A 14954-nucleotide genomic window follows, 5' to 3' on the forward strand; every position below is an offset into this window, starting at 1 on the left:
CCCTTCCTGTTCTCCCTGCATCCCAGCTCCTCTCCTATGATCCCTGCATCTCAGCTCCCTTCCTGTGACCCCTGCATTCCTGCTCCCTTCCTGTGATCCCTGCATCCCAGTTCCCTTCCTGTGATCCCTGCATCCCAGCTCCCTCCTGTTCTGGTACAGCATGCTTACCTCAGGACACTACCATTACTTTAAAATCCTGTGTGTGTGTGTGTGTGTGTGTGTGTGTGTGTGTGCCGTTACATGTTTATGTGTGTGTGACCAGAGGACAACTTGTAAGAGTTGGTTCTTTCCTTCTATTATTCTTTTGAGAGATCTTAATACTTTTGGTCCTGGGGATTGAACTCAGCTCATCAGATTTGGCAGCAAGTGCCTTTATGCACTGAACCCTCTCGCCATCCCACAGAAAGCATTTTGGAACCCTGCGTCTTGAAAGTGCCTTCATTTTATTTAGAGTAACTAAAATAGGAAACTGGATCTTGTTGATTTTCTGTGGACATGTTCTCAAACTGTTTCTGAGCCTAAGAGCTTCTAACTCGGTATACTTGATGCTATTGAATCCATTAATAAAATCCAAACCCAGCCTCAGAAGGAGATGGGCTTCCAATCCTGAAGTTATTCAGTCCATACAACATCTCACATAGAAAGTATTAGATCTTTCAAGAAACTGTGATGTCAGCCCAAATAATTCTTACAAGGATTGTAAAGAAAGCTTTTTCTCCGTTAGATTTCTCTTGCTGTGGTAAAATACCATGACCTAAATCAACTCAGGGAGGAAAGGGTTTATCTCATCTTACAATTAGTAGTCCATCACCCAGGGAGGTCAATGTAGGAATTTAAGGCACCTGGAGGCAGGAGCTGATGCAGAGACCGTGGAGTAACACTGTTTACTGGCTTGCGCCCCATGGCGTGCTCAGCCTGCTTTCTTAAACAGTTCAGGACCACTTTTCTAGTGACCTGGGCCTGCTGCCATCAATCATGAATGAAGAAAATGCCCTGTAGATTCTGCCAACAGGCAATCTGATGGAGGCATTTCCTCAATTGGGGTTTCCTCTTCCTAGGTAGGTCTAGGTTTGGGTCAAGTTGAAGCTTTGTGTAATTAGGACATAGTTGGAGAGAGTGCATACATGTTCTGGGGAGTCCTCTTCTTGGTTCTGTTGGTTCTCACGTGTTAATTAAAAAGTTACACGCTACTTCACTCATGACTTTCTCGGGGTTAAGGTGTCTCACGTCTCACTCGGATTCCTCAAAGAGCCGCCCGTGCGTACAGATTGCGTTTTATAACTTCGCTGAAGACTAACACCCAAAGTTATATGGTGGTTTCTAAAAGAAAAAGAGCACAAAACACTTTATTTATTCATTTATTTATTTTTTGTCAAAACTGAAGTCCAAGCCCCGAGCTTTTTCTGTCATCCCTGAAATTTGAAATGACTTGTTTCTAACAATAGGTGGCGCTTCAAGGAGTCTTTGTTCATTCCAGGGCTCTTCCCACTGACCTTTGCTTTCAGTTTTCAAAACCAACACAAAAATTCCTGATCCTAAAATACTCCAACAACTGATGGGCTGTACCTGCTACTAACTCTGATACTTGTTGTGGAGGACCAAAATTATTGTAAAAGTCCACAACAAACTATGATGACAAGCAGAAGCAGCTTCAGGCTTTTCAAAAATATGTTTATTTTCACTTTTTTAAAGTTCCTCAATTTATTTTTTAAATATTTATTTGCTTTTTTAACTCTTAATAATAGAAGAGTTTAACATTTTATAGTAAGGATTTAAATATATCTATTTTTTTTTTGTTTGTTTTCAAGATAGGGTTTCTCTGTGCAGCTTTGACTAGCCTGGAACTTGCTTTGTAGACCAGGCTGGTCTCGAACTCACAGAGATCCACCTGTCTCTGTCTCGCGAGTACTAGGATGAAGGGCATGTGCCACCACTGCCTGGCTAAATTTTAAATCATATGTTTATGTGTATTTTTCTATGTGGGTTTGTGTAGGTGCAGGTTCCCAGAGAGGCCAAAGGCTTCAGATCCCCTGAAGTTGGAGCTATACGTGGTTGTGAACCACCTAACATGGGTGCTGGGAATCAAACCTGGGTCCTCTGGAAGAAGAGTAAGCGCTCATAACCACTGAACTGTTTTCTCAGCCCTTGTGAGGATTTTTAACGTTTACAATGTTCAGTGTCTTAACTGGGAATAAAAGTTAAAGCCTCCAGGTAAATGTTAAAGTTACATGTCTTAACCTGAACTTAATGGACTGTTACAAAACCTCAGTCAAGATACACATGTGCATATGTGAACACAAACATACATGTTCACATGTGAATATGGCAAAGCAATCGGTCAAACCTAAAAGTCTTAGAACGAAAATAAAACCTGACTGACCTGAAAAACAGTTATAAGGCAAACTAAGCTTATTATTTAGGGATGAAACTCCAGGAATGAGGGCCCTCTTATTTCTTCTTTATAAAGTATGTTGATACAACACCAACCAATTATTGATACAGATTTTTCCCAGCTCACAAGCACTTGTATGTGTTTGACTCCATCTGGAGCATCAGGACATCAGAACAGAGTTTCTGTTAGCTTCAGGAGAAACCAAATCTCACTTAGCTCTGTGCGGCAGAGCTGGGACTTCTAGTGGCTGGGTCCTCCGTCTGGCTTGCTTTAGGACACTGTTCTTCTGACCTGCCTGCCTGTGACACTGGACAGAGGGCACATGGGTAAACAGGACACACTCGAGATGTGTGACCATGGAGCAGGAGGACACAGTACCTTTGTTTGTGCTTGTATGTGATCACTCACCATAGAGCATCTGAGATTTTTGTTGTTGTTGATGGGATTGCTTTAAATGCCCTGGCAATTATGAAGTAAGGAAGCTAAGTATACATTTTTAATGTTCTTGTGACTTTTGCCTATAGTGACCTACAATATGCGACTTTTTCCATAAATAAAGGACAAACTGTGGTTTCTGATTGTTATTTCATTCATTCCATTAGAAAACAAACATTAAAGTAGACAAGCTCTAGGAGACATCTCAAGTCTTATTTGTTTTCCTGAAAAGATAATTTGGTTTTCTGCTGTTCCATCTGGAACGGGGTAGAGCTCCAGGTTTGAAGCAGAGAAGGGTCTTAGGCCCATCTGTACCGGCGAAGGTGTGGGGGGGGAAGCACTCAGATTAGGAATCGCTGTTGCCCAGAACTGAAGAAACAAATTCATTACTTTAAGGGACCTTCCGCTCCTCGTTCCAAGTCAGAAGAGCAGAAGAAATGACTCCTTGTGCTTCCTCAGGAAAATGAAAAGGGAGCCAGGGCCAGGGAGCAGGATTTAGGTGCTGTGGGCTAGGTTAAAAAGTGCCTGTTTTGTATTGAGGCAGAGCTGCTTCCTCGTGTGGACATACGGCTCTCCTGAGTGGACAGCCGTGTTGTTGTGATTCACCTGCACCTAGGAAGGGAGGCTCTGGCTCAGAACAACCACATCACAGGAGACCAGTAGTACACAGTGGGGCTGAGTGAGAGTCCAGAACATTCGGCGTCATCTACTCAATGCAAGACTTCATCTCTCCCATTGGCAGAATTTAAGACCGTGCAGAATATGCGAGGGTGGGAACTAGGCTTCTGAGAACGAGGGGAACATTTATAGAAATCTTAGCGACTAGGTTAGTCTATTTGCGTCTTCACAAAGGCTGGTCACGAAAAGAAACTGAAAATACATGCCCATCCTTTCAGTGCCTCTGAAGATGCTCAGGAATACAGCGATTATTGCCCTAAAAGGAAAAGAGAGAAAATGCCCATTGCTGGCTGCTTATCGATGGATTTGGGTCTGCTAATGCGTCAGCTTCTGTGCTGTTTTGGTTTCCAGTTTGTTTCTCAACAGGATGCGAGGCTATGGATGATAATATAGTTAATTCCACCGCTAATAACGTAACTTATGACTAAATCCTCGGAAATGTAGAAGGTATTGCTTGTTAGCCTGGAAGCACACACACAATGGCTCTGATGTTTTTATTTGGGCAAATAAATAAATCAACAAGTCTTTGAGCACTTTAATTCCTTTTAAGTCACCAGCACTTCTGAAGCATCTGCCAGATGAGTTTGCCACTTTATTCTCTTTCAACAAAAGAGAAGGCTAATTGGGTTTCCCATGAAACTGAAGAGCGAGTGGGGCCTCCCTTCCCACCCCACTCTCTTTAGACAGATCTTAGCTTGGGGAACTAGAAATCACTGCCGTTTCCCCACTGACCCTTACATCCCTTCTTTTTCAAAAATGTTTCCTACACCGGCTGTTTACTGCTAGACTAAACTCACTGCAATGAAGTTTACTAAATAAAAAGGAAGGTATGTTTCTAACTAAAAACTGATAATTTCTCTCAAATCTCATGACTGCAGGAAATAAAAAGATGAAGCATACTTCATTAAATGTCTTCCAGATTCACGGTGGCAAGTCTACCCTGATCCTAACTAGGACTGTGACATCTGACATCTAAGAAAACATACAGGAGGCATAGAAGCAGAATCAATTTTGCACAATATATTCAACTTTGAAATAGAACATGACATATGATAATAATATTTTAACAGGGGGGCTGGAGAGATGGCTCAGTGGTTAAGAGCATTGACTGCTCTTCCAAAGGTACTGAGTTCAATTCCCGGCAACCACATGGTGGCTCACAACCATCTGTAATGAGGTCTGGTGCCCTCTTCTGGCCTGCAGGCATACAGACAGAATATTGTATACATAATAAATAAATAAATATTTAAAAAAAAAATAATATTTTAACAGGAAATCTCTGAAATTAGATTTTTATAAGCGTTGTGTCGTGAAAACTGTGCATTGCTCCTTGTCTACGTTTTATCACTTTGGCCAACTGATCTCTGCCCCCAATTTGCACAGACGACTGGGAAGAGCCAAGTCCGATACTCTGGGATGATGCTGTGTCTGATTTGACCCTTCCAATCCAGTCACAAGAAACAGAGCCACTGCCGTCAAATCTCGTTGCAGTCCTGCATCTGTGGGAAACAGACAAGACACCAGGGCCCCACCAGCTTTACACTTGAAAACGCGACTTTAGCACAGTCCCTAGCTTGAAGGGTGAGTAGACAGTGTCTTGGCTTCCAGCATGTCCTGTCATGCTCTGGTGGACCTGCTGATTGTTGATGTTCTCGGCAGGGAAATATCCTGGATTTCTGGCACACAGCTCTACACACAACTGAATTCTAAAAGCTCGAAAGTGAAGTAGGCAAACAACAACAACAAAAACCGTTTTTAAAACCTGCTGCTTTAAAAAAATTACTTGGAGCCCAAAATATCCAAACTCACATTGGCGGATGATTTAGACCCTGGAGTTCTGTTGTTTACCAAATACTATTCCTAATACAGTTGCCTGGGAAAATATTTCCTATTAGCAATTTTTGGGGTCTTAGGTTATTTTTTTTTCATTCTTTCTTATTTTCTTTTTCTTTTTTTAAATTTATTTATTTATTAAAGATTTCTGTTTCTTCCCCGTCTTAGGTTATTTTTAAAACCCTCTATGGAATTTTTAGTTCCGCATACTTCTCTGTATCCTGAGCTACATTGTTCTGATAATTGATGTCCTAAATCCCATAGTTTGTGAAGAAGCAAAAAGCATTAGCATTCCCCACTTACTAGAGTCCCCCACCCTACAGCAGACACGCGATTAAAACTAAAACTTCAGATGAGTTACGCTTATTTTACTTGATTTATAGTTGATTAAAAAAAAGTTGGTGTTTTGACAAAATTATCCAAACGTTACTAAACAGGAAGGACTAGGGATTTTTTTCTTAATTGTAATTTTTGGGATCGTATCACGAACAGAAACAGAGCCATCACTAAAATCCCACAGCAGGAAATCCCACCCTGTGGTATGCCATTATATTACGTTTGCAAAAGTGAATGTCCTTTCTGGAACTTTCATATTTCACATGCTCTGAACTTCGCTGTTTTCATTTTTCTGTATAAGCACACATTTTTGCTCTACCTGGGGCATGGTGGGGTGGTGTACAAGGCTTTTTTGTTTTGTTGTTGTTCTTCTTTAATGTTCTTCATAACTCTTTTCTAGCTCATTTTTAAAGGGCGAATCCACTGGTTCCCTTAAATTGAAGGCTGACAGCTCACACACTAACAGGGGCCCTGGAACTTGTGTTCCTGCCTATAGTTGCGCTCGCAGGCAACTTTTTCAGAGTCCACATCCACCGTCGCTCAAATCCTGCTCCGGGTTTTCGCGCAGCCCGCGTGATTGACACATGATATCACCGGAGGCGGGTCCCAGCGTGGAGGTGGAGGTGGCGGCGACGCTGAAATGCTGCGGAGCCCGCGCGCGAGTGCTCAGCACGCAGGAGTTTGCGGCGGACCCGCAGCCAGAGCTCTGCGGAGTAAGGAGCGGCTGCGGGCGGCGTGCATGTGCCGGGAAGGCCGGCCCCGGGCTCTGCGCTAGGCGAGAGCCTTGCCCTCCCGCCGAGGACCTGGCGAGGTCAGGTAAGAATGGTGCTTATTTATTTATTTATTTATTTTTATTTTCAAGGAACTGGACGTTTTCGGAGCTGGCCGTAGCTCGGTGCCCGGCGCTCTGCGGTCGGCCCCGCAGCTGGAGAGCTGGCTCCTTGCGCTTTCCCGTAGCCGGTCAGCGAGTTCCGCGGGTGCGGACGCTGGCTGGCATCGCCGCGCACCCGCGTGTCTGTGCGCATTGTTGGCGACCGACCCGCCGGGCGCTCGTGCCAGACCTGACTTTGCCGTCCCGAGTGCGGGCTTGCCTCGAGCAGACGCGCGGCTCGGACGCGCTTTGCGCTGCTGGGCATTCCGTGGGGCCAAAACGTGCACGGCCGCGTGTGTGTCCCGGGCTCGTGACTGTCCATCACCGCGAGTAGGACAGCGTCCCGGGCTGGCAAGGGACTCACGTGTTTCTGTCTCTGCTCGTCTGCAGCCGGCGTGGCGACTGCGGGGACGCGGACCTGCGGGGACCCGAGCGCCCGGGACGACGCCGGGCCGCGCGCCTGACGACCGGGACGGGACGGTGCTGTGGAGCGGGGGCCGCGCGCACCCGGCGGATGTCCCGGAGCCGCCCTCGGCCGCCGCCAACCGCGGAGAAGCGCCCCTGCCCGGGGGCCGCCGAGGCCGCAGCGCGGGCTATGAGCGCCCGGCCGCCCCGCCGCGCTTGATGCGGCGCGCACCCCGCCCGATCGGCGCCCCGGGCCGGCGCCGCGGAGGCCGAGGTGAGTGCGGGCGGCAGGTGCGGGCCGGGGCGGGCCGGGCGATCCTGGCGGTCGTCGCGCAGCCCGTGCCAAGCGCGCGGCACCCGATGGCGCTGGGGATCCAGCGGCCGCCTGTGCTTGGAGCGCAGTGCCTCGGGACGCGGGGAGAGGGCGCTGCCTCCTCCCGCCCGCGAGCTGTATTCATTCATAACTTTCCCCCGCCGGAGCTGCGGCGGTTCGGTGCCCCCGAGGCCTCGGCGCGGGACCTTAGCGCCCGGCGCTGCTGCCCACAGTGCTAATGTCTTCGTGCACCGGCTCCTCTCCGGGCGGGTGCGGGGCGCCGAGGTGCTCCGCCAGAGCGAACTTGCTTGGGAATGCCCTGTAAAATGCGAATTAAAGCTATGCCTGGGGGTTTCATTACTCAAGCCATTCCCACGTCTTCCTTTATTGTGGATGAGACTTGGCACGTTTAAAGTCTTCGTTTTGGAGTTTTAAATTTTTATTTAAAAAAAAATAGATAGGGCACAGGAATAACGATTGGCGGCTTTCCAGTATCGTTTAGGGCTTTGGCACTAAAGGCTGCTGTTATGCATGTATATCTCGTGTGAGAAGAAGGTAAAATAAACCAGAGGGGCTCCCAAGAAGCTAAATATGTGTAGTCTAGGAACATTAGTTAGCATCCGTGACAAACTGCTTTTCCTTTAGACTTGTTTTTTTTCTTTTGGCACCGGAAAAGTGGAGAGGGGTGCTGTCTTGATTTAGGGTGCATCTGTGGGTTTGGAGGAGGGCATTTCTGTGGAAAATATCCTAGATATCTACTGCCCGGAAACGGAAACGTCAGCGTTTGGTCTGTTTTAGGAAGAATACGTTATAAATTGGAAATTATTTCTCGACATGGAAACGTGTTTGTTGTGTGAAGATATTAGTGTATTTATCTTCTTACAAAAGGCGTGTCGATTCGGGGCTTGTTGAAAATCAAGGTCTGCCGTGAAGGTGAATGAAAGGCGTTAAAGATAATGCAAAAAGACCAGGGTTCCTCTCCCTGCTCTCTAGGCTTGACACTTGTGCGCAAAAGTTATTCTGGTTTAACTTTTAAAGAAACATACACAGTGTGTGTGTGTGTGTGTGTGTGTGTGTGTGTAAGTATGTGTAAGTATGCATGCCTGCGCCCGCGCGCGAGCTCTAGTGCCAGGACAGCCAAAGCCGCAGCCTTCTTAGTTCCGTTTAGATTCCTTTTCCTCGTCTCACAGATCAGTGATGAGCTTTAGATCCTGACTTGGGCCTATTGAGATTCCACGTGAGCTTGGAATAGCCAGTGTTTTGGAAATTGCCTTGATTAATTTTCTCATTAATCTAAAGCTCTTAACAGCGTACAAATAGCCGAGAGGCCGCAGAACTAAAGCCATTCTTAATCTTTGAAAAGTAGCTGACGTTTTCCTTACGTGAACTGCCAGTGAACTGATAGTGAACTCTCTGAGAACAGTTCCAGGGCGCACACTGAATGCTGCCTTCATCTTAATTATTTGTTAGGTTTGCAAACAGGAAGGCATGACTTCCTCTGCATTTTAGAAGCCGGAGCGCAGCTTCTAATTTTTGTGGCATGAGATCTTTTGCTCGTTTGCTTCCTGTGATGTCCTCTGCAGTCTTTTTTGGAGTTGGATTCTTGCCAGGATTCTGCATCACTGAAACCAGCCCATGGAGGAGATCATTACCAGGTGGTTTGGGCAATTTGTTACTTGACAGGCGTCCCCCTTCCCCTTTCTCATTTCTTTGCTCTCTCACTCTTCTTTAGGATTTCCGATGCTTGCCAGGTTTCCGCTGACTGCCGGAATTGGAGATCACTCCACATGGATCCCCCAAGCCAGCATGGCAGCCACACTTCCCTAGTGGTGATTCAGCCACCGGCTCTGGAAGGCCGGCAGAGGTTAGACTATGACCGGGACACTCAGCCTGCTGCGATTCTGTCCCTGGACCAGATCAAGGCCATCAGAGGCAGCAACGAATACACAGAGGGACCTTCAGTGGTGAGAAGACCAGCTCCTCGCACTGCACCAAGACCCGAAAAGCAGGAAAGGACTCATGAAATCATACCAGCCAATGTGAATAACAGCTACGAGCACCGACCTGCCAGCCACTCCGGCAATGCCAGGGGCTCGGTGTTGAGCAGGTCAACCAGCACCGGAAGCGCCGCCAGTTCAGGGAGCAGCAGCAGCGCCTCTTCTGAGCAGGGCCTCTTGGGAAGGTCTCCGCCCACCAGGCCCATCCCCGGTCATAGGTCAGATAGGGTCATCCGGACCCAACCCAAGCAGCTGCTTGTGGAGGACTTGAAGGGTTCCTTGAAAGAGGACCCCACCCAGCACAAGTTCATTTGCGAACAGTGTGGCAAGTGCAAGTGTGGAGAGTGTACAGCCCCCCGGACTCTGCCCTCCTGCCTGGCCTGCGACCGGCAGTGCCTCTGCTCCGCGGAGAGCATGGTGGAGTACGGGACCTGCATGTGCCTGGTCAAGGGCATTTTCTACCACTGCTCCAATGATGACGACGGGGGCTCTTACTCGGATAACCCATGCTCCTGTTCGCAGTCGTACTGCTGCTTCAGATACCTGTGCATGGGAGCCCTGTCTTTGTGCCTCCCCTGCTTGCTCTGCTACCCGCCCGCCAAGGGCTGCCTGAAGATGTGCAGGGGTTGTTACGACTGGACCCACCGCCCTGGCTGCAGGTGTAGAAACTCCAACACTGTCTATTGTAAGCTGGAGAGCTGCCCCTCCAGGGCTCAGGGCAAGCCTTCATGATTTCTGGAGGTGGCTTAGACCTCCGGAGCGCCTGACTTCCGAACTGTGGCTGTTCAGAAACGTGGTATTTCTTCTCGAGTCTCTCCTGTCTCTGTAGGAGCGGATGGTGATACTGCGCCCAGCTCGCTCTCACCCCACGTCAAGGGTGCTGGGAGCTGGGGGTACCTGTGGAGCGTTGGTGTGATGCCAGCTTTCCAGCTGTGTCCAGCGAGGATGCATGCACGCCCAGACTTGGCTGAGAGATGTTCGGGGTCGGGTACTGTGGGATCAGGGACTTGGTTTGGTTTATTACAAAGTAACCATGTAAGTGCTTAAGTAAGCTATATATTAATCTGCCTCTGATGAGAGCTATCTTAGCCCCCATCCCCCAGTCAAAGGGGAGGATCTGCTCCTTAGAACACCGTTTGCTCTGCGGACAGCTTGCTGCCCTCTCCTTCCAGCCCCCAGATTCTCCCCACAGTGCACTGTGGAGATGCCAGTGGGTAGTCCCCCCCCCCTTCCCACCCTTTCTGCCTTAGATCTAGATCCACCCTGCAATGTTGGTTTTCACATTGGAGATGATGCTGGCTAGTCCGCCCTGTTCCTCCTAGCATCCTGTGTCTGTGAAGGACTTCCCACCCCCACTTCGCTGAGGGCAGAGCTAACTGTAGTTGAAATTCCTGTCTGGTCCGCCCCTAGGCCTCTGAGAGCTACAGTCCCCTAAGGTGCCCTTGGCCTCTGACTGGCCTTTTGACTCTAAACAGCTGGGTGTTTCCAATCCTTCCTGTGTTTTCATTGCCTTAGCCACAAATTGTGGTGCTTTTTGTATATTATATGTGTAAACCACAAAGTTGAATCCTGGCTATTTTTAAGACAAAAGTCTGTTAAACTTTTTTATTGTAAAGAATATTTATTATGCGAATCTCTATTATTTTATGATATTTATTGCAAAAGACTGTTGAAGTGTACTCATATCTGAATATAACATATCACTACTTCATGAGAAACAAGATGACTCGAAGAAAGTACATAAAGTACATATATTGTTAACTACAATGCAGAAAATATATTAACTAATGAAACCGTCTCTTGAGTTCATTCTTTTTAGCCTATGCTGCTGTGGAAATGTTACTTGATTTAATTAACCTTTTCAGACTTGAAGTTACAAAGTCTGGGCACAGGTGGCTTCAAGTTTTAAACAGAATGTTTCCTGCAGAGTCGTTTAGTCAAAATTCTATGGTCTGGGTTGTTTCATCAAATACCCAAATGAGTTCTTTGTAAAGTAAAGGGTGTTTTGTTTTGTTTTCTTAAGATTAATGTCCCCACTTTATTTTGTGTGAGTTTTGTTCATATCATAGTTTCTTAAGATGAGGCAAAACTACTTTTTGAAAAGTGTTTACCTTAACTCTGACCGTTCAGAGATTAGTTTCCAACCGTAGGGCTTAAATGATTTAGTAATGTAAACATGCTAGGAGCCTCTGGAGCTGTCCCTCCTGCAAGCATTTTTGTAATTAGGAATGAGGTTTGCCAAAGGAAGCTCATATGCCAGAGAGCTGTCCAGGAACCTTCCTGTGGCAGCCTTGCCTTTTCCTTTGGTGGACGGCACCCAGCTGCATTCCATGTCCTGTTAGCCTGAGCCTCACATGGGAAAACACAATGTCGATGTCTTACTCCTGGGGCTGGAAAAGTGACTATGGACCCGGAGTCACGGTCTGGTAGACGTCTGCATCTTAGGTTTTGCTTGTAGACCTCGGTCTCACCAGGTCCCTGACCTGCATTTGAGAGGAGCATGGCGGTAATTCAAACCCAGGGCACCGGAAGCCACCCAGCTTCCTGTCGTGGTTTCTTGTGTATTCTTCCATAGCTGAGCTTTCGTGTTTTATCAGCCAACGTGCGACTGGGAGAAACTTGACGTCGTTTTCTGTCGGGTCACTAAAGCTGCTGTGCTGCTTGGCATCATGATATTCTATAGTTAAATATTTTCTCAGCTCGGCCCCCAAGGGGAAATTTTAAATGAACTAAAGTGTTCAAAGTGAAATACATAGTATTTCAAAGTGTGAACTTGGGAACTTGAGTACCCATTTCACTGATGTCTTAGTGTTTGTATTTTCCTGAGCTGGCACTTTGCTGAAGTCTGTCAGCAGCAGGCTGCACGGGCTCTGGCTTTTCCAGGTGCTGTCAGACACTGCATCGTTAGGAGCTGGTGTGACTTCCAGTGGAGCTGTAGTGACCAGACTAAGAAGCATTGGCTTAGTCTAAAAGCAGTTGAACCTTTTTTAGCGGAAAGCTTGCTGTATGTAGGGGTTTGCGTCAGCTGTGTGCTGCCAAGTTTTAACGCCAGCTCTAGACAGAAAGCTTATTGCTTGTCTTGGTGTTCGTTCCTTCTCTGATAACTTCAGACTGCTCAGAAGTGGCGTAGGTTTACAGCTGGGCCCCTTGACAAGCCTGTCAGATTGGCAAAGCATAGACCTCTGACTCTTCATAGACAGGACAGCCGGCTCTGTGATGTTGTCTCTTGCTAAGTTCTGGAGGCCTGGGCTTCTGAACCTAACTAACCCTGACCACTGCCGTGAACTTGATAATGTTGGCAGGGAAGGCACACCGGGCATACGGCCTGAGTGTTGCATTCTTACGCTTGGCCATTCTACTTCAGCTGGAACCCATGGCAAATTGGATGCCTATAAAACAAAACAAAAGCAAACAAAGGCTAGCCTTGAGCTTCCAATCCTCCTGCCTCGGCCCCCCAATATGCTAGCATCATAGATGTACCGAGCACGCATGTTGCTGGCTTGGTGTTGAGGAAATGCTTCATTTCTGGTGTATTTTCTTAATGCTGATTTTTTCTTCTTTTGGAGACTTATTGTTGACTTAGGTAATTTAATTGGGAACTGAGCAATTTCCTGTACCAAAGCTTGTGAGATGGAACCCAGCAGGAAGGGGGAATAGCCAAAGTAGACAAGTTCCGTTCTCTGAGGGCCAAGGTGACTCTTTAAATATAGCCCATACCATAGGACGCGCTAGTTGTCACTCAAAAGCCGTGGTCTTCAGTGTGAAAGGAAATGAACGGAGAGCTAATCAACTCATTTTTTTTTTTAAAAAAAAAACCTGATTTGGAGTTGAACAAAATCTCAACTGAAAAATTCTGTTTTCTGAGCCTAGCCGGGGGAAAAATTATCATGAGGCATTAAAACAAGAGGCTTTATTATCTTTCCATTTAAAAAATAATGTGATGAGTTTGTGGCAGATTTTATATAAAACCATGTAAGAACATCAACTCCTTTTGAAACATACCAGTTACTGAATCAGAAGAATCTGGATGGGCCTTTAGTACATCCCCACTGTGCTTTTTTTGTTTGTTCTGTTCTGTTTTTAGGTGTTTGAGGGCTTTTAAAGCATCTTCTAAACTTGAATTCTTTCGGTTAAATGATAGTCGAGATCCGTCTTCTACCATCACCAGCTCATGAGTATAGTACAATTAAAATGCCCATATATGTACCCGGCAGTGGCCGTCACAGGCATGTTTACGCACAGTAGACTGTTAGAGCTGCAGACGGATCCCTTCAGATGTTTTATATTTTACTGTGTGATTGATGGGGGAGGAGTGATGGGCATGTTGCGGTGCACAGGGCGGACGCACCAGGTAAACTCTGCAGTCATTATCGGTCCACCATGTAGGCTCCAGAGACTGCGCCATGGAGCAGGGAGGCAGGCGTCAGCCAGTATGTTTTAATATTTCTCTATCAGGTATGAAAACATGTTGCTGGTTAAACATTTTAAAATTCATAGGTATAAGGTCACAGGTTAGACCTGGTCTGAAGACTCTCTGGAGAAGGGACCCGTACTGTTTCAAAAGGCTTCGTGGGTGTCTTTATCAGGCAGTTTGGGAACGGACTCAGGTAGCTTGCTGTCTTCACTTTGAGATGAAGCAAAGCCCTGACTTCAGAAGGTAAAAGCTTGTGGTGTCTGGGGACTGGCCAGGACTCTTTCATGTGGTAGAGAGTTTTTCCTTCATTTTCCTCCTGGCTGCACGTTGCCTTTACTGCCTCGTTCTTTTATTTTTTATTTATTTATTTATTTATTTTATCAGTCTTGCTTCACAGTTAAGACACTTGACTGTGAGTTAAGAAATGGAGCCGTCTTCTCTGTATGTTTGCTCAGGTGTCTGGGACAAGTGGCAGATGGCTTTGTTGCCCTGGTTATTTTTCATGTGTTAATATTAAAATGACCTTCAAGCTGAGCCTCTGCCTGCCCTGTGCCGTCTTCTGTGGTGATAATAGACCTGATAGGGTCCTACCTTTGGCGAGAAGCAACAACAACTTGGTGTATAGGTGTGAACTTGAATGGTGGCAATCTTACCATTTTCCTGAGTGTGATCAAGAAGCTACATTACGAGTGCTTTCCTGCATCCTTGATTGATATTATCTGTCAGGCCATTCCATACCTGGTGTGCTAATAATCCTAACTGCGAAAGCCAGGAGAGAGCCCAGGACCCTGGCAGCACCGCTTGCTCACAATCTGAAAACTATTTGAAAAAAAGCCATCACGGACCTTTGATTTTTGTGCAGAAAGAAACAGCGGCTGTCTAAACCAGTCTTTATCTTAGGAGCAAGAAGTCCAGTGCCAGACAGCTATCGGCCTGGAGTCCCACTCTAGCAGTCAAAATAAACTATTGAAAAACAAGTAAACAGAGCCTTGCTGTCTGCATTTGTCTTCATAGTAAACAGCTGGAAGGAAGCTTAGAGACATCGACCAGGAAGATGGGGGCTTGATGGATGTTCCAGGTTAGTTTGCAATAAAATCGAGCGAATTTGTTAAAATAGTGGATGAGGTGGTAGTTTTGAAAACGACCAGCACCAGAAGTTAGACATAAAGGATGGAAGAAAACCCAACTCCGTTTGCTGGCTGAAGAGGCTAGTGTTATAGTCTTCCGGGAGGACAAGCCACCTGCCGTATCACTGATGGCCAAAACCTTCCTACCCAGAA

The 14954-nt window shown here is 46.7% G+C and overlaps 1 protein-coding gene across 2 annotated transcripts; it reads left to right on the forward strand.

Moving 5' to 3' along the window:
- The first annotated feature begins 6277 nt into the window (after positions 1-6277).
- Spry1 (sprouty RTK signaling antagonist 1) lies at positions 6278-11058 on the forward strand. Of its 2 annotated transcripts, XM_050138468.1 has the most exons (3): positions 6278-6490; positions 6936-7224; positions 8996-11058. In XM_050138468.1, the coding sequence occupies exon 3, from the start codon at positions 9051-9053 to the stop codon at positions 9990-9992; it is 942 nt and encodes a 313-aa protein (XP_049994425.1). In that variant the 5' UTR covers positions 6278-6490; positions 6936-7224; positions 8996-9050; the 3' UTR covers positions 9993-11058. The 2 variants fall into 2 exon arrangements, with proteins under 2 accessions (XP_049994425.1, XP_049994426.1); XM_050138469.1 differs by lacking the exon at positions 6936-7224.
- Positions 11059-14954: the final 3896 nt, after the last annotated feature.

Source organism: Alexandromys fortis, unplaced genomic scaffold (genome assembly GCF_014885135.2).
Source record: "Alexandromys fortis isolate MF-2015 unplaced genomic scaffold, M_Fortis_MF-2015_v1.1 scaffold_15, whole genome shotgun sequence".
NCBI classification, from domain to species: domain Eukaryota; kingdom Metazoa; phylum Chordata; class Mammalia; order Rodentia; family Cricetidae; genus Alexandromys; species Alexandromys fortis.